The 25,073-nt window shown below is 32.5% G+C and overlaps 1 protein-coding gene across 2 annotated transcripts in view; it reads left to right on the top strand.

The window, feature by feature from the left end:
• The window catches only part of LOC108916999 (phosphatidylinositol 3-kinase regulatory subunit alpha), an 85,018-nt gene that overhangs the window by 47,201 nt on the left and 12,744 nt on the right, over positions 1–25,073 (top strand). Inside the window, exon 5 of one of the 2 annotated variants that reach the window (XM_018723406.2) lies at positions 6,481–6,584. In XM_018723406.2, the coding sequence (XP_018578922.1) occupies positions 6,481–6,584 (104 nt within the window). Of the gene's footprint in view, positions 1–5,957; positions 6,585–25,073 lie in introns of those variants that run through there. The other variant, XM_018723405.2, reaches the window with a different exon arrangement.

The following is a 25,073-nucleotide window of genomic DNA, read 5'->3' as shown; positions in this document are numbered from 1 at the left end:
TACTAAACAGAATTTAGTGCCATTGTTGTATAACAGTCTGGTGACCGTTTTTCGAGCCGCACTATTGGGATCTCGGTTATCTTGAATTTGATCTATCTTTTCAATTTAATAATTCCTAATAATTGTGTTTCGAAAAAAAAAAACATCTAAATAGGTATTTTAAAAGAAATGTTAAGTTCAGTTAAGTTGTTTTTGACATGAAACTATGCTATTTATTGTTCAAATAAATTAATTATTGTTTAATTAATTAATTAATAAGTTTACATTTCATTTTTACTTATCTAAACTTTGACATTGTCAATGAAAATTTAATCGAACTGTCAAAATATCGATTTAATTAAGAGTTGATTGTTTTGTTTTCAAAGCACTCTGTAAAAATGATATTTTAACAAAAACAAAAATGTAAACTATATCATGTAATACATCATCTTTATCAGAAAAATGTGTCCACCGCTTTCCGTTTCTACGTAAAAAAATATATAAACAATCAAAATTTTCTTCAATAACTTCAAAACGAAAAAAGATGGGTCAAATTTCTCTTCGCCATATTATTCGTCATCAGGAAGCGAAGACCCTGTTATTTCAGTGGGGCAAATAGAAACCTTTTAGTTCTTGAAACAAATATAACTGTATTTCTGGAAAACTCCGAACTTCCTCTTTTTAACAGCTGTGGACAACGATGATTTCCATAAAAAGTTTTACTTTGATTTGTAATTCCAAAATTGATAGAGCTATTGAAAAATTAAGTAGCAAAAAAGTATAAAATAGTGTGTCGACATTTTATAAAAAAATTTAATAGCAGCGGTAGTCGATTTTTTGACTATAAGAAGAACTGTAACTTTTCACCTTTAATGAAAATCGAGATCGAATGCTGCCATTTTCATTACCATAAAAATATGTACACACATTTGTAAAAAATTATGTGGAAACCTTGGATGGAGAGAAATGATATTGATTACGTAACAGCTCAGGAAAATAGTTAAAAATATGTTATAAAAATAAAAAATAATATATCATATAGAAGGAAGTTACATAAAATTTGTTTTCAATGACAAATTACGTTCGACGATATTTTATTCTATTTTCCAATATATAAATCTTGGAAAATAGAAAACATGTGTTACTAATTTTTCGCATACCTACATGTTCTATGGAAATTACAAATCGGAATATAATATTGTTACTTTTAAGTTTTTTTTCTTGCACATGTTTCTATGAAGTGATACGAGAGAAAATGCGATAGCGCTAGTCATATTGCCGGTGTTATCATTAGAGGCATATTGAATTTTCATTTTCATGCTGCCCCGAGGAGAAAAATGTAGGATGTGCGAATGCACGGCAATTTTTCATAGGCTACGTTGATACTGTTAAGCGCAGACAGCTGGAATTTTTATACAAATCGCGAAATAGTTACAAGTATATTCTGGTCGGTTATTTGATTACCTTGACGTTCCACCATGACGAGTTTAAATTAGACGTGGCAACGTCGTTTCGATCCACGACCGCGTGTGTATCAAGGTCATTCATCACATTAATCGACAGTGCCCAATGCTTGGATTTCATTACAGATTACAGACGCCCATGTCGCGGGGTAGCAAGGCGAGATGTTTAAAACGATGCGAGTTGAAGATTTTTTTAAATTATTTTAGAATAATTAATCATTACTATTCGTATTGTTTCCGACGGCTAACGGTGGAAGTCAATGTTGCGGGTTATGTGGATTTGGTGAGCCGTGAACAGCGTTGCCAACGCCGGAGAGAGTAAATCTACCAATAACCAGAACATAAATCTATGATAATCTACTAGGCTTTATTTTAGACCATATTTTAAGCATGTACTCGCAAATTTTAGGCTTGATATGGAAAGTTTTAATGTTCCAGGCGAATGATCAAAATCAAAATTTAGTGGGGCCTTTATGCATAAAAACGGGGAGGGAAAATTTTAATTGCTATATCTATTTTTTTCTTAAATATGGAGAAAATTACAAAAATGAAACTATGTACACTTTTTTTTTGTCGAATTTGATTTTCTTGTATTTGTTCGTAAATATAATTGTTTTTTGCAAAAAAATTAATTATATTGCATATGGGTATTCAAATGGAAATTTTGTAGTGGGTGCCTATCAGATAATTGACGGTTAATAATTCTTAACAGTGCTACTGTCACTTTGAGTGCTGTCCTGTGTAAATTTGATATACCTATTTACTCAATGTGCAAAAACTACACTAACGTCGAAATGATAGATATGTATTGCGTTTATGGTCTACCACTGGCTACTCCTCAGAAGCATATCGAATCGGGCATCAGCTCTGGGAAAAATTGCTTTACAGTGAAGTATGATGAGCACATGACGGTATGGGCCATTTTAAAGAGCAAACTTATGCCCCTTTCACATACAACGAGATTTTCCGCAACGTCTTGCGTTTTCCCGTTCGATCCTGGAAAAGATTTAGCAAAATCCAGAGTATTTGGAACAGATCTTGTTTATAGATGAAGTCAATTTTTTAAGAAATTCGATAATTAGTTATCGTCATCATAGCGACATATGGGTAAGAAAATCCACATGCCTTAGTCTAGGTCTAGACGTTCAATGTGCAATATATTTAGAGACGGTTTGGTTGAATCACGTGGTAATTAAAGTCATTCAACATTTATTATTATCTCTTCATAATTAAAACTTACTTCAATCGATTTCCGTTCATTTTACTGTATTTTTATTATAATAAAAGCTGTCTCGTAATATCCTGTGTGAATAATGGGTTGTTTTGTTTATTTTTGCTCAAAAAAACTATTAAATTTTCGAAAAAATATATGAGATCAAATTTGTTTCAAATATCTAAAGTTATTTAAAACAGATTTTAAATGATCATGTTAGATAGAAAGAAGATACGCAAGAAATTACTTGTAGGGGTGGTTGTTTCTAACCCTTGCAACCGAAGAGAAAGTAGGGAAAATGTACGTAATCTCTTTTTTGTTAGCTGTCTCCATATTTAGCGAAAAAGATAAAAGTAAACTTTTCTCCTCATTTATTTATTTACACCCCGTGTATTAGGTATTATTAAATCCAGTTCAAAAATTTGCCCACCATTAGACATGGGTGTAGCGAGGGGGGAGCAGGGATATGCACGGCCCAGTCCAGTAAGCTCGGTGCCTACCCCAGAAAAAAGATCCAATAATATAATCTTTCTCATATCAAGTCGCTGATTGCGTTACCTTTTTCTGTTTTTTTTTATTAAAAGAAAGAGTGCTTAGATTTTGAAATATTATATTGGTAAGTCGTTGATTGTGTTTTTTTGTCTTTTGCCAGTTTATTTTGAATGCCTGACAAAAAACTAAATGCCCTAATTGAACCATCTTTGATATAACCACTTGAACTAGCTTATATTTGTAGTTTTTGGAAAAAAGACGCTTTAGTTTTGGAGATATTGAAAAATGATCCGAGATATTTACCAATTTTTAGTTAGAAATCAATGTATCTAAAATTGTCAGTAGTTATTCATAAAATACACTTTTGTTCAGGCGTTTGATTTTTTTCAAAGAGAAAAAACGATTAATTCTTCTGTTATTGAAAAAAATGTTGAAACGTAATATTTTCGTCACTGTTGACAACTGAAATATTTGCACATAAGGTAAAATCTGTACCACAAATAATTGTGCTGTAAGGAAATAATTGTATAATTTATCAAAAAAGAGAGAAAATAAGTACTATTAGAACAAAATAATTTAAAGCTTCTGTGGTGGTTAAATGCTGTAGGTGTTTCAAAAATAATTAGCAGTTTAGCAAGAATTAGAATTTCTTATCTTTCTGTAGAAAATAGCAGTCCCGTTTACACGTAAAAAGAAACTGGGAGGAGAATTCCACTTGCAAAAATAGTGGAGGTAGTTCATATAACGTTTGCCTCATTAACGTTGCGTTTTTGAGATGTTACAGGGTGTTGCAGCTGTTACTTTGAAAAGGGTTTTTGTTAACTATCTTTAACTGGGCTAAAGATAAATATGTTAAAATATATACTGTCTTAAGAAAAACGTACAACCCATTTTATCCCCGACATGAGCGGCGTAGTTGCGGGTAGTTTGAGGGATATAATTGAAGGAAAAATATGTTAAAAGTAATAATTTCATAACCGTGCTAACGGTTTTGTAAAGCCTAAAGGTATGTAATACAAAAAAGGAGTACTAGGTGAAGATCGATTAGATATACATTTTACAAGAAAAATGAAGCTAAAGCTCTTTGCTCACAGAAAACAGCAAGAGTAACAATTTAATTGTCACAAGATATCAAACAATGAAGTTGTAAATAGTTTTAATGAATATTCAAAATAAATTTGAAAGAAAATGCCCAAAGTTTAATAAGCAATAAAAAAACTAATACTAATCAATTAATTATCGATTAATTAGCAATATTAGTTTTCTTAAATTCTTAAAAATTAACAATTTGGTTATTCTAACAGCAATAAACAATTGGTTTAAATACTATATAAACGAACATAGAAAGCAAAAATGAACAAATAATCAGAAGTAAATCATGACTATTGTGTACTCATCTTTTCGTAAAATATGACTAGCCACGACTGTGTTGCACTAGCCATTATTTGCGTTTTTGTTTATTTCTGAATCAGTTACAAATAGTTTAGCATTATTATTATAATTTTGTGAATACATTGAATTCAGCAGCAATTCCTCTTACACTTGCATGTGAATTTTCTTCGACAATATTTAAAACGGATACATCTTCAATCCTTATACCTAGATTGCGGATGAGCCTGTTTTCAAAAATGAGCTATAGTCTTTCCGAAGTCAGTTGAATAAGGAAAAAAAACGCCTGGCAATAAAATTTAATGACTGTCATAGGCGTCGCTAAAAAAGTTTTCTGTTAAAGGTAAAAAATTATGATAATTTGTATATAATGTGTACAATATTTCTATTATTTTAATTATTTTATGTCCTCAAACAATTTCGTTTTGTTTCGTTTCAAACGGTCTCCAAAATGCCATGTTGTAATAATATTATTTGTTCCTTTCGCGATTAATTGTAATATCAATGATTAATAAATATAATAAATTAAAATTACCTGAATCACACCAAATTCCGCATTGCTGCACTGCACTGCTGGGCAATGTGTCAACCACTTGTCAACAGCTGAGATTTATTGCCCAGTGACCCAATGCAGCTGTGTTTGTATTTCGTTTGCCCGCGCTCGCATTCTTCAACTGGGCGTATACATTTCTACCACCTCCACGTTTAGTTCGACTAGACCTGTATATGAGTATGGGTAAATAAATATGGGAACAAGTTTTGCAGCATAACTATTTCTTGCTAATATTTTTAAATTTACTTTTCTTTGAGCAAATTGTTTTACCTTCATTTTTGTCGAAAAAAATGTACAGCCTATCGATTTCCAAGTAATATCCTATAGAAATTTTGTCATTGATCTTTTTTTCCTTAAATTATAGTGTTCAAACTACTCGCATCCACATCAGTGTTGTTGGGTTCTTCATAAGAGACAGTTGTGTAATTTTGACATACTTGTCTAGCCGATTTAATTAAGGAAAAAAAAACTCAAAGTAACAACTTTAATACCCTATATCTCGGAAATGCAACGTTAAAGAGAAAAATGTCTTAAAGGAATTCATCCCCCATTTCCTAAGGGATAAACGGGGCAGCTTGAATATGTGTAACTTGAAAAGTTGTTATTTCTACAAGGTATTAGTTACGTGCCGCATTTTTTAATAACGTTTCGCCTCTCAATTTGTTAGCAATTCACTTTAAAAATTGGGAGCGAATACATTTGAAACGTATCCCAATCTGCTAGATTTATTAGAAAATCTACAAAGTTGGCAACGCTGGCCGTGAACTGCGGGCCCAGATTAAACGAAGCGGGGCGCGAGGCGCGAGAAGTCTGCGACAGCATGATGCTAGCCGTAACTGCGCATGAGGCGATTGTCAGTAGTTGATCGTTCGAGTAGTGCTGTGCCTTGTGCCAGTTCGGATTCCGCTACCCGGTAGTGAGAAGTGTAAGGTTGTCGCTCCTATGTCTTGTGGAAACCTCAACAAACGATAATGATAAGATGAGTGTTGACAACTGCAGCCTAGAGAACGCAACTAAAGAACCGGGTAAGGACAAAATGTACCGCCGGCTGACGGCGGCAGCGGACCCTAAGTTCTCATCGCTGCTGCCGCTGGTTAACATAGATGCCGAGAATTACATGCTGCGGGGAATCGGCCGACCGGTAGCAAGTCAGGTTCTGACAGCCTCGGAAGCTGCAGCCGTCTCCGATGGGGACATGGATCAACCAGGAACCGCCTCAATTTGTGGTCCAACACAAACTAATAATAGCAAAGTAAGGGCCGATAAATTTTGGGGTTGGGGAACCGATGTCGCAGGTGGTGATTGTTGCGCTCGCATCCTCTCGTTTCACTCACTTATGTGTTCTTGTGAGATGTCATGTTGTTGTAAATGCGTTAATTTATGTTCTATAGACTGTCACGCTTGTTTCCACAACTATTGCCTACGATTCTTCCCAAATTACCTGTGCCAGAAGGACACCGACACACTGCCACCGGTTACTTTAGAATATGACAAGGTAAGTCTTTCAGGTTTCTCAAAGCCAAGTTTAACAATACTATCAGTATTTATCTTCCTAAAATAAATAAAATCGTACACATTACCCACGTTGTATGAGCAATGTTGATGGACGTTGTTTTACTGGCAACCTTGACTATAAAGAATGTTGTGAAGCCGGTTAAAATTGTCACCGTTCTCGCTGCGGGAATAATTTAATCGCTTTAGACATTTACCCTTCCTAAAGTATATTTTAAAGACGACAGCAATACATATTCATGTCTTACTGTGTGAATGTAACGTCAATGAAACTGTTTATTTATATTTTACAACTACCTCAAATGTAGACTAGACACCTTTAATCTAATCATCTCAAGTGTACCATTAAAATATGTTGCAACGAACTAGGTATCAAATAATTACTAATTAGGTCCTGATACTAAAATGTGCATTTTAATAAAATAATCCTGAAAAAGACCGTTTTAAGTAGACCGTATTCTAATAATAGTTATTAGTCGTGAGTCCACTAGAATTTTGATTGATATGATAATTACCTCTACCAAGTTTTATATTTCCTTAGTTGATTTTGCCTTAAAGCCTACAAAGTAACCTATGTCACATTTTGCTTTTGTCACTGGTTAGTTGATTCAGAAAGCTTGTTCTCGGCGCGGTGTTGTCACATCGCATTTTTCTCTCACGTGTTAGCGGACATATTTTGCGTTTCAGTATTGTCTTACAGCCGTTATCTAGACATTGATTGGTTGATTTTCTGTGTTGAAATCTAATAATAATCTTGTACCTTTAATATTTCCTTCGCGAAATACATTTTCTTTAAAATATACTCATTCAGATTTTTATATTCGTCTCTTGGCTGTTAAATTTTTAGTTATATAGTTGTTGGGCAAGGTTATCACATTTTTATTTATTGCTGTATGAAAATAGAATGTAAAAAATGGGTAGAACTATTCGAGGATTGTATATTTAGTTTCTAAATTTAAATTATAACTAACGCGTACGTACTAGAACGCTACGAATATTTCAGTAACAAGTTATAAAAATCAGGTTACAAATATAATTCTAAGCGTATATTGTGTGAATATATTTTACCGGTATCTTTATATTTTTGTCATTTTTACATAATACTTTATGGGATTTTCAACTAAGGATCAAATGTTTAATAATATACCTAGGTATGTATATACAGCACGCATTGTTTACATGAAAAATTGTCTGAACATCTGAATTTCTATATCAGTTTGAATATCTTATCTTGTGTACCTTCTTAATATCAGTTGTACGGATTTTATTGTTAATATATATTAATATCTCAGAATTATCCCATAATAATTGATGACATTATCGTTTTTATTGCATTTTATTGATAAAATTTCGTTTCCCAGTTCATATCAACTCGCACGATGATGACCTTGCGATGTCTTCAATTTTTTCTTGTTTAACGAAAAGACGCTATATTTTTTTAAAACTTGTTCCGCGGTGTTCTAATAGCAGTAGTTGACCGACTAAAAGAAAAACACCCATTTTTTTTTTATTAAATTGTAAAGATATATACATAATTGAGCAGAGCAAATATAGGAGAAAATCATCTTATGCATAAAAGAGTGTAAATAAATGTTGTCGAAACTCATTTGTGAACATGGGCTTCCAAAAACAGTTGTAGAGATTCCGTGAGGGCAGACAAAACATAATTTCAGCAAGCAACGAAAATGCCTTTTGTGAAAAAGTAATCGTATTCCAATTTTACATTTATAACATACTTACGTTGTTTAGATGCGTGTTTAACATTGTCTAATACTAACAGGGTGTTTTCCTTAAGACTGATTATTTCTTAGTTCTAGTAATATATAAAATGACACTGACGATTGTTACTGTTTCAGCGTCAAATTAATACTGTTTTTCATTTCAAAATAGTGAAAATAATGTTTTAAATCAACATTTTCCACAAAATAGATGGCTTAATTGGCTCAATCTAATAAAAACTGACTTTATTATAAGGATTTATAAAAAGTAATTTATTCTTTGTCACTTACTGCGATGCAGAATATGCACGTAGAAATAGTCGAGATATGACGAGCTTTCAGAAACATGCGTGAAATTCTTGATAAAGTTTAAGATATATGTGAATTCGATTATTCTCTGAACAGTTATAATTTTTAAAAATGTGAAAGCAATAAAGGTTCGGAGTGAATCCATCAAATTATCGAGTACACTTTCACACAATATTGGGCATATTGATCATTTTACTCATTTGTGATTATATTTAAACTAGAGTACTTTCACTCAAATATAGGTACTTAAATAAATTCTTCAAGTAATCTCGTATTTGGTGCACTTATACCTAAATCAGAGTAAATGTCGTCATTACTGAGTGAGTTTAAATGTATATTAATTTCGAGTAATTTGAATGGCACCGAATCTCGACCACAGTTGATAGGGGCCTGTTAGATGCTCCAGAAAAGCGTGATCGCCAGGAGAACAGGCCTTAGCTGACGGCGGCGGGTCTCAGCTGGCGGTTCTCAGCCAGGACAGGAGGAGGCCCCGCGAAGTGAATTAATTTCAACACCTAATCCTAATTAATCATTTATGAGTGATTTATTATTGCACTCAATATTTAGTTAATTAAAAACATAGTCTGAGTAAAAAATGACTATTCATCAAATCATATTAGAGAAAAAGTCAACTCTAAATTGGTTTATATACTCAGAATAGAATCAAAAATCGCTCAATTGATAGTTAGCGGTAAGTCGGATTTGAGTAAAAGTCACCCATTTCTGATGCAATATTTTCACTCAATTGTACTCATACTAATAGAGTGAAAATTTCACTCAATCGAGTGTGGACAGTTGAGTAAAATTTAGTGAAATTTGAGTGAAATGTTTTTGCAGTTTACAGTCGTTTTATTTTTATAATTAATTCCGAGGGATCAGAGACGAACTTAGTATCTAAGGATTAAAGTTGATCTTATTGCCCAAAAATAAAGATCAAAACAGCACTTTTAATTCAGGGAATGTACACCAGTAGCTAAAGTGCATCTGTTAATCCCCAATGATTAAAGGCATTTTAGTCTTGAGGTAATATGCTATTTGTCTGCTCTTAGCGGCCTGAAATATCTGAATTTATTTATAATAAATGTCTAGTTCCACGTTATGTTAGAACGCTGGTCGGCAACTGTAAAATTAATATAGCAACTATAAGCAATTATAATTAATATAAACAATAATTCAGTTGCAATGTAAAGACCGTGTTTTTAAAATCATAAAAGGCTTGTCGCAGGCTCTCCAGTTATGTTTAGATGTTAACAAATGACATGCCGGCAATTTACTGTTTCAGTTCAACTTTGTGAAAAATGTGCAATACCTGGAAAAGTTCAGTTACGTACTATACTCTCTGATGTTGAAATTCTTTCAGAAGCAATTAACACAAAAATGTTCGTTCAAAGAAGAACTGGACTCTATTAATGTAGTAATTAACTTTTTACACTTTTCCATGTGTTAAGCAAGCGGGAAACTGATTGATTATAATGAACAATTTTTTAAATATCACCTAAGCAAGTATTTATATGTTTAAAACGTAAAATTTTATTAAAAATTACATAAAAAGTACGAACTCGAAAAGACGAAAAGTACGAATACGAAATCAGCGAATATGCAGTATTACCTTCAAAAAAGTAATGAGGTTAATAAAAAAACAAGCCGAATTAAACTTGTTTTTTCATTCATTACAAATTAATTATGGTTTGGAAGACATGCGAATAGGAAAATAAAAAAGCTGTATCTAAAGTATAATACTCATCTGTTACTGTCAAAAATTCCGTATTGCGGTTTTACAAATTAATTCTGGCTACTGTATTCGTTAAATCCCTGGGAATTTCGAAAGTCATTAAATGTTTTCTAATTACAGTATTATATTTTATCGAAACGTATAACCTTAATAAAAAATGTGTATCTGCTCCGATACGGGCAGTATATTTTACTTATTTCGTATGTTGAACACTTCAAGGTGATACTTTGAATACTATTCTCCTAAATACTTCCTGTCGGAGACATCGGCTACATTTTGATGCCGAGTTATTTAACCTAAGCATTTCAGATATGTTAATGAATTAATTATATAAAGGATTAATGGTTATTATTTATGGTAAATATTCTTTAGGAAATTTACAGGGCTATTTTAGCGGTGAGGAGGTTTCACACATATTTTATATTTTATTAAAGTTATGTTACAATAGAAACGTGTGTAAGTTTGAACGTAATGGAAATTTTAGACATTTTATTTATTGTATTTTTTGTTTTACACATAATATTTCAGTTTGACAGTTGTGAAAAAGATTTGCAAGAGACTGTAACTATAACTTTTCCAGCTCAACTGTTGTGTCTCCAATAAAAACGTAGTTAAGCAATAGTGCCGATTTAATTTGACAGTAATATAAAGCACTGGGGATAAAATATTGCAAACAATAAATAATACATTCGTGTTTCTAGCATGGAGCTGCTAGAATTTACTAAATATTTGTATATTTTTTTAAAATTGATGTGTTTGGTCATCTCAAATTCCAAAGTATTCACAAGGGAACAATAAACTAAATCATACTGCGAGTGTAGTAGCCGTAATCATGTTACTGTTTTATTGCCAATACGTGCTTCCCTGTAGTTTTCAGAGATTAACTTGGTATGTATTGTGTTAAATGATTTATTGTTCCATTTTTATTTCCCATAAAACTACAGTGAAATAGTTTTTAACAGTTTTTTAAAAACAGTGGAACTTTTAAAAAATGTTTATGGCAACAAGTTTTACATTCAACAGTTTTTTAACCCAAGGTAAAACGTCGATTAGAGCTAATTTGAAATATTGCAACTTTCCGGAATATCGACTTATTTTGATGTATTTTAATTTCTCGGTTTCGTTTCACTGAATAAATAAAGTTTACAGTTTACTTGGGTGGAATCGATTCGGCTGCATTTCTGGTTAACTTCCAAGTCTAAAAATTAAATAGCTTTGTAATTAAGACTTGGAAATTTTTTTTATCTGTCTTTAACACAAAATATGTGGTTTCAGTTTGACAATTATTGTAAACATGATTTGCACAATGCTAAAATTATAAATTTTCCAGCTTATTTGGTTCTTTCTCATTAAAAGAACCTGTGGAGACATTTTTAACTTTTTACTGAATTTTTTATGTCGATTTCCTATGTTTGTCTTATTTTCTCAGTTTTAATATTGGAATACAGCTAACTTAAAAATTCGATTTTAAATTATTTAATGCTCTAAATTACATTGAGCAGCGTTTAAACAAAACAAGAAGCTGCAATATCTGGAAAACAAGCCCTAAATCTAGTAAACAGTTTCACTTACGTTTTTGTCACACCCTATGAAACTCAAATTCTATTTTTCAGTTGAAACAAAATATGTATTACTAATTATGTTTATTAAATATTGAATTCGAACTTAAATGGTATCATCTATCATTATTACCTAAGGTTTTCGAGTTAGTCTTTCCAAAGTCAGGTGAACATGTATAAAAACGCCTAGCAATAAAATTAATGAGTTTCATAGGCGTTCCTAAAAAGGTAAAAAATTATAATAATTTGTATATAATGTGTAGAAAATTCCTATTATATGTTCATTTGGCCAACAACATATTTTAATTATTTATGTTCTCAAACAATTTTATTATATTAATGGTAAATTCCGTTTTGTTCCGCTTCAAAAGGTCTACAAAATGCCATGTTTTAATAATATTAGTAAACAAAGTATCCCTCTTATTTCTCCCTTTCGCAATTGTAATATGAATGATTAATAGAAGGTGCCTGTAATAAATTAAAATTACCTGAATCACAACAAATTCCGCATTGATGCACTGCACTGCTAGGCAATTTGTCGACCACTTGTCAACAACTGAGATTTATTGCCCAGTCGCCCAGTGCAGCTGTGTTATGCCCGTGCGCGCATTCTTCAACTGGGCGTATACATTTCCACGTTTAGTTCGACCAGCCCTGTATACGGGTATGGCTAAATAAATATGGGAACAAGTTTTTCAAATACTTCAATGCCGAGTTGCTGCATCAGCGACCAAACCTGGTACATACTATCAACCTCTTGGTTCTTCAATTGAGGTCTGAAAGAATATACCTACGAGTTTTTTACATTTTTAATAATTTATTAATATAGTTCCGTTTGTTCCTTTCTAGGTAAATGCTGTGGAACTTGTGGAGGCAATAAAAATTGTTAGTGTATTTTAATTACTATAGTAGTAGTAATTTTATTTGTGGTTATAAAGACAGAAAATATAATTTTGGAAATCGAGCTGTATTATTATTATTGTTTATAAGAGAATAAATCCATTTAATTCCATTGTAATAATAATTAATGTGCGAAATTCATAAACTAATTAATTCTAAATAATTTTCTTGACACATGATTTGGCAAACTAGCAATTCTTTGGCACGTATACATAAATGATTATCTGTCATTCCAGTGGCTCTCAAAATGTACATGTAGATGGATGAATTAAAAAAAATAGTGTCTTTAGATATTTGTAAATTTGAAAAATTACCCATTGGACTCATTTACTTCGCGAATTATACCCTTAGTTAAAATAAATGTAGAGACATTCAAGACTCACCTTGTATTTGCTGCCTTGTAAATCAACATCGGGTGGGTATAAAGATAGTCCTCTTCTTCAGAATAGCTTAGTTAAAATTATATGCAATTCCTACACAAAAATAGTTTTGTAGGTCTGTGTCGAAACTATTCTTAAGTCGATTGTAGATAATCGATGTTATTGGATTTGGGCCACCCACTGATATAAGTTTCAGAGCAGATTCTAGGACAATAGGGTCAATTCGTTGACAATCCTTTTCCGAGCACTATCCTTTCGGTTTGACCAACCGCTGTGTTTTCTTGGGACGTTTTTCTCTATACGCGGATGTTAAACAACCACAACACGTTCCTAGACTTCCACAGGAAAGTGTTTTGCACACAGCTAAGCGGGCTGTGCAGATATTCCGTCCCGTCTTGCTTGTCAATTTGCGCACGTGTGTTAATATCTGTCGAACAGAAAAAATCGCGTGAACTACAGGTTTGTTTAACAGTTCGAGTTCGCTAAAATGGGAATAAATAGAAACATTTAAAGTACGATAGTTTTTCGGGTTGCTATGCTGTGGCCTATGTTCCTGGTCACCGCCACTTACAGACTGCATTTCCTTGGCCATATTGGTCCGCTCGTAAGTAAGTAAAATTCCCGATCTAGTAATATTCATAGTTTTAAACTTCGTGATGTAGTTCTTGTTGTATTTTAGCCTTAAATATAAATCGTCAGTTCCGTGCAAAATCGTAAACACGAAATCGATGTTAATTGCAATAAAAATAAAACGAGTTGTCTTGTCTAGTCCTTCACTAACACCGGAAACGTGAGTCGATCAAACAAATTTAACTGACAAATCAGATATTTGATATCTCCCCTGTTAGATTGGTTAGAATTGCGAGGGAAATTGGTCCATGCGAACCGACGTAGAACCGATGGTTGCCGTTGCTGTGGTTTGCGCCCTGACTAAAAGGAATATGCCTCGAGTCAACCTGAAACCGTGACATGTTCAATCAAACGCATGAGGTAAGGTATTACCTTGTAGGAATGAATAAATATGAATAGGATAAGAATATAAATGTAAGAAATTAATAAAATGTAAATGAACCTTTAGATATCGGTGATAATTTTTTGTATTTGTTATTTAAAAAAGGTTGGTTTTGAATGGGATTATAATTTTTGTGTTTTGTGAAGTGGAAATCTTGATATACAGGGTAGTAACGTAAATCTAAGATATGGAAACGCTTTTTTATATAGAAACTTACGTAGGGAGCACTCTGTATATCAAAAAAGCAGCATCTTGGTTTTGTGTAACAAAAGTTCAGGTGATATCACGAGATTATCAAGATAACATGTGTTAAGGAACTCTGCCCCCACTCGGGTTCAATTTTAATGTATATTATGTATAAATCAAGTCGCAGACAAAGATTGTATTGTTTGTATTATCCTCTAAAATGAGTACGTGCTATTCGTTACGTACATATATGTTAACATGCATTTATACCATAAAACCTCGTTGAAAGGATTGTTAAAAATTGTAATTAATTATAGCCGACAAAACTAATTTTATAACACGAGATATTAAACTGTTGGGAACGAGATACTGGCAACACAGAAAAAAAAAATAAGAAAAGTCGAACGTGCCTGCCTGCGTTATGAAATTGAGTATGAAAAACATTGTTATCTACAAAAACATGTGGTACACTGACCTCAGAAAAATCATACTAGATGTAGGTATTATGTTGCCGAAGCGGTACAAATAAAAATACTTTACAATGGATACTAGGTTACATTAATAATTATGTTGCCGCTGTGATTTTGTTTAGGATTGACTTACAATAAACTTTTTAAGTTTTTCACATACTTGGAAATTACTCTCAGTCAAAAAATGATCAAAATACCTTATAAAATAAGTATACCTTTTTATATAATCTTTTTTCCATAATCGGTTAATATAGGTGTATACAGGGTATTAGAAATTTGACTGCCTTAATTTTAACGCACGATAGAATCCATTAAAATAAACAAAAATACCTTCATATCAAGCAATGTGGCAACGGCGCGGCGGTTAATACGAGGTATTACTAAGCTGTCCAGCAATACGCAATTCTGTTGGTGTTGGTATCTGGAATTGGACCGTGCCGGCGTGTTTTTTGCGTCCCACTATTTCCTTTTCTTGAGGTGTTTTCCAGCGAGTGCGCGAAAATTGGATCGTTCGTGCATCGAAAATGGTGTAGGACATGTTATATAGTTGTTTGTTTTGTACTTGCGCGTTTAAAAATTACTGAATTTTGCGTTTTGGTAAGTCCCTAAATTATTTCTTCTTCTTTGGGTACTTTAATTACATATTTTTCAAATTCATAATTAAAAGTAAGTTCCTGTTTTAAGAGGTACATATTTCTAAAATTTGAGCTAAAATTTAAGCACAATACTGTCTTTGTACTACAAAATCGATACATTTTATTTTATTTATTTAAAAACTGGATAACGGAAAACCATTGTCTTGAAATTTACTAAATGTTTCACAGTAATAGTTGTTTACATTTTTTCCGTAGGACAAGTCTGCCGCGTGCACATGTGGTGTGAATCAGCTGTGTAGCGCTGTTGTCACGTTGTGATGAAACTCCCCAATATTAATACTTGCTGTATTTTGCAAACTGTTAATCTTACGTCCCTGTAATATACAACTTTTTGGTTCATTTACGATTACTCTATCTCATGCTGAAGTTATGGCAGTCATACTTCTTACACCCTGTATTATTCATATTTCAGGGGATGGCTGTCACAAATCCACACCAGATGACCTCATTTTAAAAAATATTTGGACAGAATTGATCTTTAAACTATTAAAGAAACAAGTGACTCTTGTTTAATCTTTATAAATCGAACATTTTTAAAAGTATGTGGGTGCTTTTGTAAAATTCACAATATTGATCGCATGTGTTTTGTTGAAACACCACTTCCCAAAATTTAATGAATTTTTTTAAAATTCCATTTGTGCATGTGTCGTTGCTGAAAAGTAAATTCGGACTATCGCTAATTTTACTCGTGTCGTATGTTTGTTGTTGACTACCATTAAGAATTAATTTACGCTCTTAATATTCTGTTTTTTTTTATCTTTACTGAAACGAATTTAATTGTCGTAGCATAACAGAGATCCTGGAAATTGTCAGACATACAGAAAATATTAAATGGGTACAGTAGAGCAGAATTTAATATTTACGTAGGCATACGTCTAAGAAAGCAATTGTATTAAGAAAATCTCCTTATATAAATCAGTTCTAATGTAACTCCGTTGTCCGCGGTCTAATTGAAGAAATTCTTCAACGTTTTCTTAAGTATCATATAATATGTTTGATGTTACATTAACAATTATTTCTATTTGAATAAAATCCAATATGGCAGGCGTTGAAAAATGGTAACTGATATATATTGGAATTTTTTGGGTCAATAACATGAAAAAGAGTACCCTTAATTTATGAGTAGACATCCGAAATAGGCTAAATCTATGGTTAAGCCATGTGCCGCTCTGTGTTCACGATACACAATGCTACTGTCTACCAAAAAAATATTTGCCATACACTCGACCAATCAAATCGTCAAACTCATTCACACACGCACAAACGATGAAATGCATGGCCAACGTCCCTTAACTGAAATCCGATTTTACAATTGTCGTTGCTATAGTGTTTACAGTAGTTTTTAGTAGTTTGTGTCAAAAATGGCTTGAGTGTATAGCAACTCGGAGTGGAACATTTGTATTATGCATGCATATTACATGAAAACAATTAAAAAAATTAAGTATTTTTCCCACATCGTCACTAGAACTACAACTGATTATAGCGACGCAGGTTTTATATTTGTTTAAGTAATTAATAATAAATAAGAATCCAATACCGCAATATTTTAAAAAGCATGGCGGGGGCACCTATTTTTTCAACGGATAAACAATTTTAGAGTAAATCGTTACTCACGCCTAGCCTTGTGGATGTCACGTTGCTTTTATAAAAAATGTTGAAATCCGAAATAAAATGGAACTATATTCAGTTTGATTTACACGCTTTGAACTTGTCCCAAATATATTTTAATGTTTTTTTTATTTTAAAACGGGGATCGTTAACAATTTGCTTTGCATAGGTATACTCTAATGTCGTGTCTAATAAACCTGTAAGATGCTTCCCAATTTCCAAGAACTTATTTACATATTATACAGGGCGAAACAAGCTTTTGACCGAATTTCAGTGACGGATTTTACCTCATAAATTGTCAAAAGAAATCGATGTAAGCTTTAGGATAACGTGTGTCCTAATATATCGCCGTGGTGTTTCTAATCTGTTCCTTTGTCACAGAAAGTACAGGGTGTTTTTTTCATATCTTTAAACTGAGGTTCAGTTGTTTTTCTAATTGCATATTCTGATTCCGCAGGACATTTTACATATATCTAATTTGTCCCATTCAAATGTTTTAACAATAAAGTAAAAACTTATAATAAAAATATAAAATATCTTACACACTACTGACGATAGTAGAATTCTTATAGCAAAAAAGTTTTATTTTATACATTTGTTCTATAAATTTTTTAATTTTTGTGTAAAATCTGAATTAAAAATTGATATGACGTGATTATGTCACATTAACGCTATTTATTTGTGTTTATTGACTTACGTTGTAATTGGAATTCATTTCAAAACTCCATATGGAAAGAATATGCCGTAGAAACAATTTGAGAGAATTGCCAACTTCCTTAACTATTTATATTCTCACGGTACGTACATACTTCACTGGACTTATTTTTAATATTTCAGAAATACTTTAAACGCCTTACTATTAAGCTTAAGCGATCCTCATCTGGTCGCATCGATAATAATAAATCTTAATTTAGTGATAACAGTAATAACACTGGTGTAAATACGTACATAATAAAAATAAATGTAAAATAAACAAAATAAAAATAAATTGATATAAATAAAGCGTACAAAAATAAATCATGTTATAACACCGGGACATCCAACCCAGCTCTGGGAAATTCAAAAAACTTTTAGGCACGTCCCGTACCTACTATTCAGACTTGTGAAGTCTCTGACGCCCATGTACTGAAGTTATGTTTGTTTACCCTTCAAATCAGGTTAAATATGGCCTCACTACACAATTTTCAATTAAGTGCGTTACATCTCCTGAGATTTTTAACGTTTAACACAAAGGGATTTACAGTATGGCGTTTCTGTTTAAATTGAATTCTCAAACCGTTGTAGCTAGCCCACTGAAACCTGTAAAATGGTCTGTATTGCATTTAGAAGGATGTTTATCGAACTTAGTTGTAATTTGATAATTATCAGTTTTTAAATGAAATACATATATTTTTGTGCAACGTTTCGGATATTTGTATACAGGATCTCCGGGAACATTTATACAATTTTGCTGTGCAAATGTCTTATAAACTGTTATCTTAAAGAAAAGAACCAACCAAAATTTTGAAGGCCCATCGCTATTTAAGGTAGTAACATTTGATGTTTCGACAAGTTTAGTTATCTCAGTAATTCACATAGTATCTCAAAACAGTAAAAAAAGTTAGATATAGGTTATGTAATACAGGATTAATTTTAAATATACTACAATTTGCGAATTAAATGAGTTTAGTGTATTTAAGGATATTATTTTTTAATCCGTCCATCTGTACATTTTGGGGACCGCTGTCCTAGAACGTAATCAAAACTCTAATAATGCATATATTTAGAAACAATTTTTTTTTAATTTTACTCTACTACGATTTTTTTTGAGACCAAATTTATCCGAAATCTAATAAATCACGTTATTCTAGAAGAGGTTCAAAATCTTACCACGTCCAATTTTTTATCTAAATGTGTATTTTATTTGAGCATTTGTACTCCTCAATAATTCATTTTTTTTTGAGATGGGTTTAAAATTGCAAAAAATTGACGATGAATTTAAAAAATCGGAACCTAAAAAAGTTGTAACAGGTTTTCGTATTTTCTAAGTGCACATGCGGCAAAAAATTGATACGCTTATTGATGTCAGGATAAAACAAACATGCCAGATGTACTTAAGTTGATAAATACGGTAAAAAAATATGATACAGAGGATAGACCATCTAGCACATTTGGTAATTGAAAGGAATTTTAAAGAAATTGACAAAGATGCTTCTTTATTTGACTTAATGTCATATAAGAAGTTAGACATTATAACTTCTGTGTAACACCGGCAACAGTGCACATCTGATATACGTTATGCTTAAGTTCTGTAGAGAAGTTTTCATTAAAAAATCATAGTTATTTTAAATTTGATTTTTTCACTGAATAAATAAGCCGCTACCGTCGTTTAATATACGTGCACATTTAGGATGTAGCACTGCATTGATTGCATCTACTTTCTAGTTTATTGTGTCTCATTACCTTATTTACCTGTTTAGTATGATATAGCAGTGGTTAATTTTAAAGAGCAACTGCTATAATCTTTCCGATCTCAGTTGAAGAACCAAGAGGTTGGTAGTATGTACCAGGTTCGGCAACTCAGCATTGAAATATTTGAAAAACTTGTTTCCATATTTATTTAGTCATACCATATATAGGTCTGGTCGAACTAAACGAAGTGGTTGACATGTATACTCCCAGTTGAAGAATGCGCGCGCGGGCAAACGGCGTATAACACAGCTGCACTGGGGGGAGTGGGCAATAAATCTCAGTTGTTGACAAATTGCCTAGCAGTGCACTGCAGCAATGCGGAATTTGGTGTGATTCAGGTAATTTTAACTTATTATACACCTTCTATTCATATTACAATTGCGAAAGTGCGAAAGGGAGAAATAAGAGGGATATTTTGTTGCATGCAACATTTTGTGGATTGAAAGTGCTTTTTGATCGTCAGTTTCGGAGAATAAAGTGTCCACATGTGAGTTTCCGTGGGATGATGGCATGTAAAAAATAGCATTTAGAGGCCTCAGGACTTCAGTGACATTTAATTCCTCTAAATTAAAAATGTGCTTTAGTACATAATATGCTTTGGTTTTCATTAACCCTGTGGTTATTTTAGGCGAAACTGAATTCTGTCATGAATTTGTTTACTGTTCCCCCTATATCGAAATGTATTGTTTTGGCAATGAAGAAATATTTCTGCTTCCAAATTTCATTGCAGGGTCATAAATAATAACGAGACCTGGCGAATTTTCAATTTTTAAACTACTTCTGAGTCACGATCAGCCATGATTTAAAATTTAAAACTTTTTTTAATTGAACCGTTACGATTTTGAAAGGCAATAGTTGTCTCTCTGTAATGTTATACGATGATGTACTTCTTTACGATTACTTTAAAACCTGTCGTTTCTCGAGAAATCTCAGTTTTTATCTCCTCTTTGAAGATAATCTATTTTTTAGCTAGTTAGTATGAGAATAGAAATTCTGTGGTGTATTTTAGTACTTGACCTTAATTTTGCTGGTGTGAATCAGCTCGAAACAGTTAAGGGACTGGGGGTAAAACACATTATCATAAAGAACTAAATCAGAACGACTGCGGTGCGATATTTAAATTGAGCCGCACCACGGTGAACTAGGCGACCTTTTTCCTACTTGCATGTTTATGACCTATCCCTGTTTATTTTCCGTTCATTCTATATATGTACACATTTACACACGAGCTTTTTCCTTCACGGACAATCAACTCTAGCCACAAACTAACCACAAAATACCTTCGGTGGTATCAGTACACACTTTCGCAGAAGCCACTAGTATTTGTTCCTTTCCAAATAAATATTCAATACGTAAACGTTAATAAGGGTTACTAAAATAAAACGGGGTGTTTTTTGTGTATATGTCGTCTTTTCAGTCATTTTAGAACAACATTTTTGTATGATGACTTTTGACTCTAAATAAGTTTAAAATAAAGGTTGTACAGTCTTTCCGATCTCAATTGAAGAACCAAGAGGTTGGTAGTGTGTACCAGGTTCGGTCGCTGACGCAGCAACTCCGCATTGAAATATTTGAAAAACTTGTTACCATATTTATTTAGCCGTACCCCAGTTGAAAAATGCGGGGGCGGGCAAACAGCGTATAACACAGCTGCACTGGGCGACTGAGCAACAAATCTCAGTTGTTGACAAGTGGTTGACAAATTGCCTTGCAGTACAGTGCAGCAATGTGGAATTTGGTGTGATTCAGGCAATTTTAATTTATTGTAGGCCCCTTCTATTAATCATTCATATTACAATTGCGAAAGAGAGAAATAAGAGGGATATTTTGTTTACTAATATGATTACAACATGGCATTTCTCTCTTTCGCAATTGTAGTATGAACGGTTAATAGAAGGTGCCTATAATAAATTAAAATTACCTTAATTACACCAAATTCCGCGTTGCTGCACTTCACTGATAGGACATTTGCCGACCAACTGAAATTTATGGCCAGGTCGCCCGGTGCGGCTGTGTTTGTGCGGCGTTTGCCCGCGCGCGCATTCTTCAACTGGACGACCTGACCTGTGTATGGGTATGGCTAAATAAGTATGGGAACAAGTTTTTCAAATATTTCAATGCCTAGTTGCTGCGTCAGCGACCGAATCTGGTACATACTGCCAACCTCTTGGTTCTTCAATTGAGATCGGAAAGACTATAACATTACCTACGAGCGAGAGCATTATCTCCTTAAGCTTGATTCAAAAGTTTATGCATCCTTGTTGCGGAAAATCGCACGTTTCAAAAATCGTCGCTAACACTTAAACGCAAATGAGATATCAACACTCAGAAGAAGTTATGCGGAACGCAATGCTGCCAACCGCGCACCACAATTTCTCCATTAGCGCCTAATTAAAAAAGTTCGGTTATTTTCTGACCAGACCTCGTATTCATTGTCTTTTTTTTAAGAGGAAATAAATTTGAGAAAGATTATGTAGTGTAGTTGTTCATGATGAGAGCTTTATTTTAGTAGTTTAAATAAAAGTGGTACTAAAACATTTTAATAATTTTATATTTTAATACAAATTTATTTTTATTACAAATAAAATGTAAATTTATTCAACTTACGTGCTGGACATAAACTATCCTTGAGTACCTCAGTAAGTCGTACATATTTTAGCTACGTACTTACTATTATGAGGAACGATAATATTGAGAATATGATGGAGAATCTGCATCTTTAGCAGTATGTCACGTAGCTTTCGGTTTGACGGTAAAATTGTGGAATATGATGACGCAAATCTTAAAAAGTCGGTTTCTTAACCTGACAGATATTTGAAAAACGGTTTAGAATTTAATAATAATATTGTAACGCTTTAAAAATTGCATTAAAAATACTTTTTAATTGGTTAACTGAACTAAAAATCGTTTTATTTTTGGGGTACAGGGAAATGTTTGCTACTTAGCAATATACAGAGTGTTTTAAGTTAGATCTCCAGTTATATAAGAAGCCATCACAATTTTTTTTATTTCTTAGAAAATAGATGTTCGAAAATGTTATGAAATAGAGATACGAGAACTTTTTGTAAGAGTTTTTAACAGCTTTCATATAAATGTAAACAAAAAAAAAGTTTTGGTTAATTTTGTTAAGTTTTTTACGAGTTAGTTAATATTAAGATTGATTAATTGCCTGCTTAATTAATTTTAATAATATGTAATTATATTGTCAAAATGATCATTAGTATTTTATTAAGAACCATTAGTTTATAAGTACATAAGTACTAACAACTGAATCATTTCATTGAGTTAAATTGTCATGTGTTATATTCTACTTATTTATTGTTTCAAGTCGGATCAATTTTACCGACAAGTAAATTTCCAAAAAAATTTTACGTGTTTAGTGACTTTAGGAAAAAGAAATTTTTTCCTCGCTAAGTCTTCCGCTTCTGGGCTAAACATTACGATTTCAAGATGTATTTTGCAATACAAAATTAACGTTTACCCATTCACAACCAATCAGGATATGTGAAACTAACCTTAATAAGTGGTTGCTCGTGAAAAATAACGAATTTTTGTTTATACATCTACTTCAAATAAACAAAAAAGTAAAAATAACTTCCTGTCAGGAAATACTCGTTTGTTTTTGAAAATGAAAAGACATATTTATAAATTAATTACTAAACTACCTTTGCCCCACGCAGTTTAGAATCTGTGTCTGAAAAAGATATATTGGAATCGAATTGGTCTGTTTTTAATATGAAATAAGCAATTGTCAGTCATGATTTATTTACCACGCAATGACGCTTAACATACCCTTTTAGATTCATTGTAAGACATTTTGCACCCGCGTTTCTATATGGAAATACGCGACGACTGCAACGTAAATATGGCATGCTCTCCTTAGGATTTACATTATTATTTAGCTAATGACTGCTTTTTAATACCGCATGTAGCTTTGTCGCGACAATGAAATCAGTGTATACTAGTATACAAGATGCGAGATCTCGTACGTGATCATTTAAATTAGCAAAGTGGCGCAAGATTTTGTTCGTAGGTATTTCGAGCTTCACTTCAAGTTCTTGAATTAATTTGAATAATTAGTTACGCTTGATGTACTGACAAACAAAATACTGAATATTTCCTTTGTTTGAAAAATTTGAAATATTCTCCATATCCGTACGTTCAGACATCTCTGTATACTACTGTTAATGTTGATATAATTTTTAATGGGAATATTTTACTTTTTATTTCAAATTATTGAGATATTTTTTATTGAAGGATTGTTTTTAAAAACGTCTAGGAACAATTTATTTAAAAAAATAATTTTTCTAGGCTATAAAAGAAAAATCGATCTATAAATATTTAAAAACGTCTATATAAATAATAAATTAAATTCAGTGATAATATTATCTTTCAAAGAAAGATCGTGTATTCGTGTTGCTTTAAAGTCAAAAAAATTTTGAGCAGGAATTTTTTTAAGAGCAATTCCTTGAGAAAATTAAAGAATTGAACGCTGCTTTTTTTGTTGAGGTTTTGATGACGACATTGTAATCGTGTGTATTACAAGAAATTTCTATAGATCTTTTTTTAATCGAGTACTTTTACAATCATCGATTTATTCCACACTGCGGTATTTAAGCTATTTTAGATTTAAAACGGTAATTTGAAAATTGCTCGCTTTCCAAATAAAATGGAAGAGAGCTTTTTTCAATGAAATACAATTCACATCTGTTTTCAGTGGCAAAATCTCAGTATCTCAGTCACTGTCACTAGTTTACATAATTATATAAAATTCAATAACTTTTTATAGTCTTTCCGAAGTCAGTTGAACATGTATAAAAAACGCCTAGCAACACAAAAGTTTCCCGCTAAAGGTAAAATATAATAATTTGTATATAATGTGTAGAAAATTTCTATTATATGTTCATGAGGCCAACAACATATTTTAATTATTTATGCCCTCAAACAATTTTATTATATTGATGATTGATTTCGTTTTGTTCCGTTTCAAAAGGTCTCCAAAATGTCGTGTTGTAATAATATTAGTACACAAAATATCCCTCTTATTTCCGTCTTTCGCAATTGCAATATGAATGATTAATAGAAAGTGCCTATAATGAATTAAAATTACCTGAATCACACCAAATTCCGCATTACTGCACTGCACTGCTAGGCCATTTGCTGACAACTAAATTTATGACCAGGTGGCCCAATGCGGCTGTGTTTGTGCCGCGTTTGCCTGGGCGGTCATTCTTCAACTGGCAGACCAGGCCTGTACATGGGTATGCCTTGCCTAAATAAATATGGGAACAACTTTTTCAAATATTTCAATGCCCAGTTACTGCGTCAGCTACCGAACGTGGTGCATACTGCCAACCTCTTTGTTCTTTAATTGAGATCGGAAAGACTATACCTTTATGTTAAATTTCAGTTATTTTCGTAAATGTTATATTTGACAAAAACTTTAAAATTTCGAAAACTAAGCCGTTTATAAAATAGACCGATACTTGGG

This window comes from Anoplophora glabripennis, unplaced genomic scaffold (genome assembly GCF_000390285.2).
Source record: "Anoplophora glabripennis isolate ALB-LARVAE unplaced genomic scaffold, Agla_2.0 scaffold2, whole genome shotgun sequence".
Classification (NCBI taxonomy): Eukaryota; Metazoa; Arthropoda; class Insecta; order Coleoptera; family Cerambycidae; genus Anoplophora; species Anoplophora glabripennis.
Note: the sequence above shows the minus strand (reverse complement) of the source record. Positions and strands in the feature narration are given on the sequence as shown.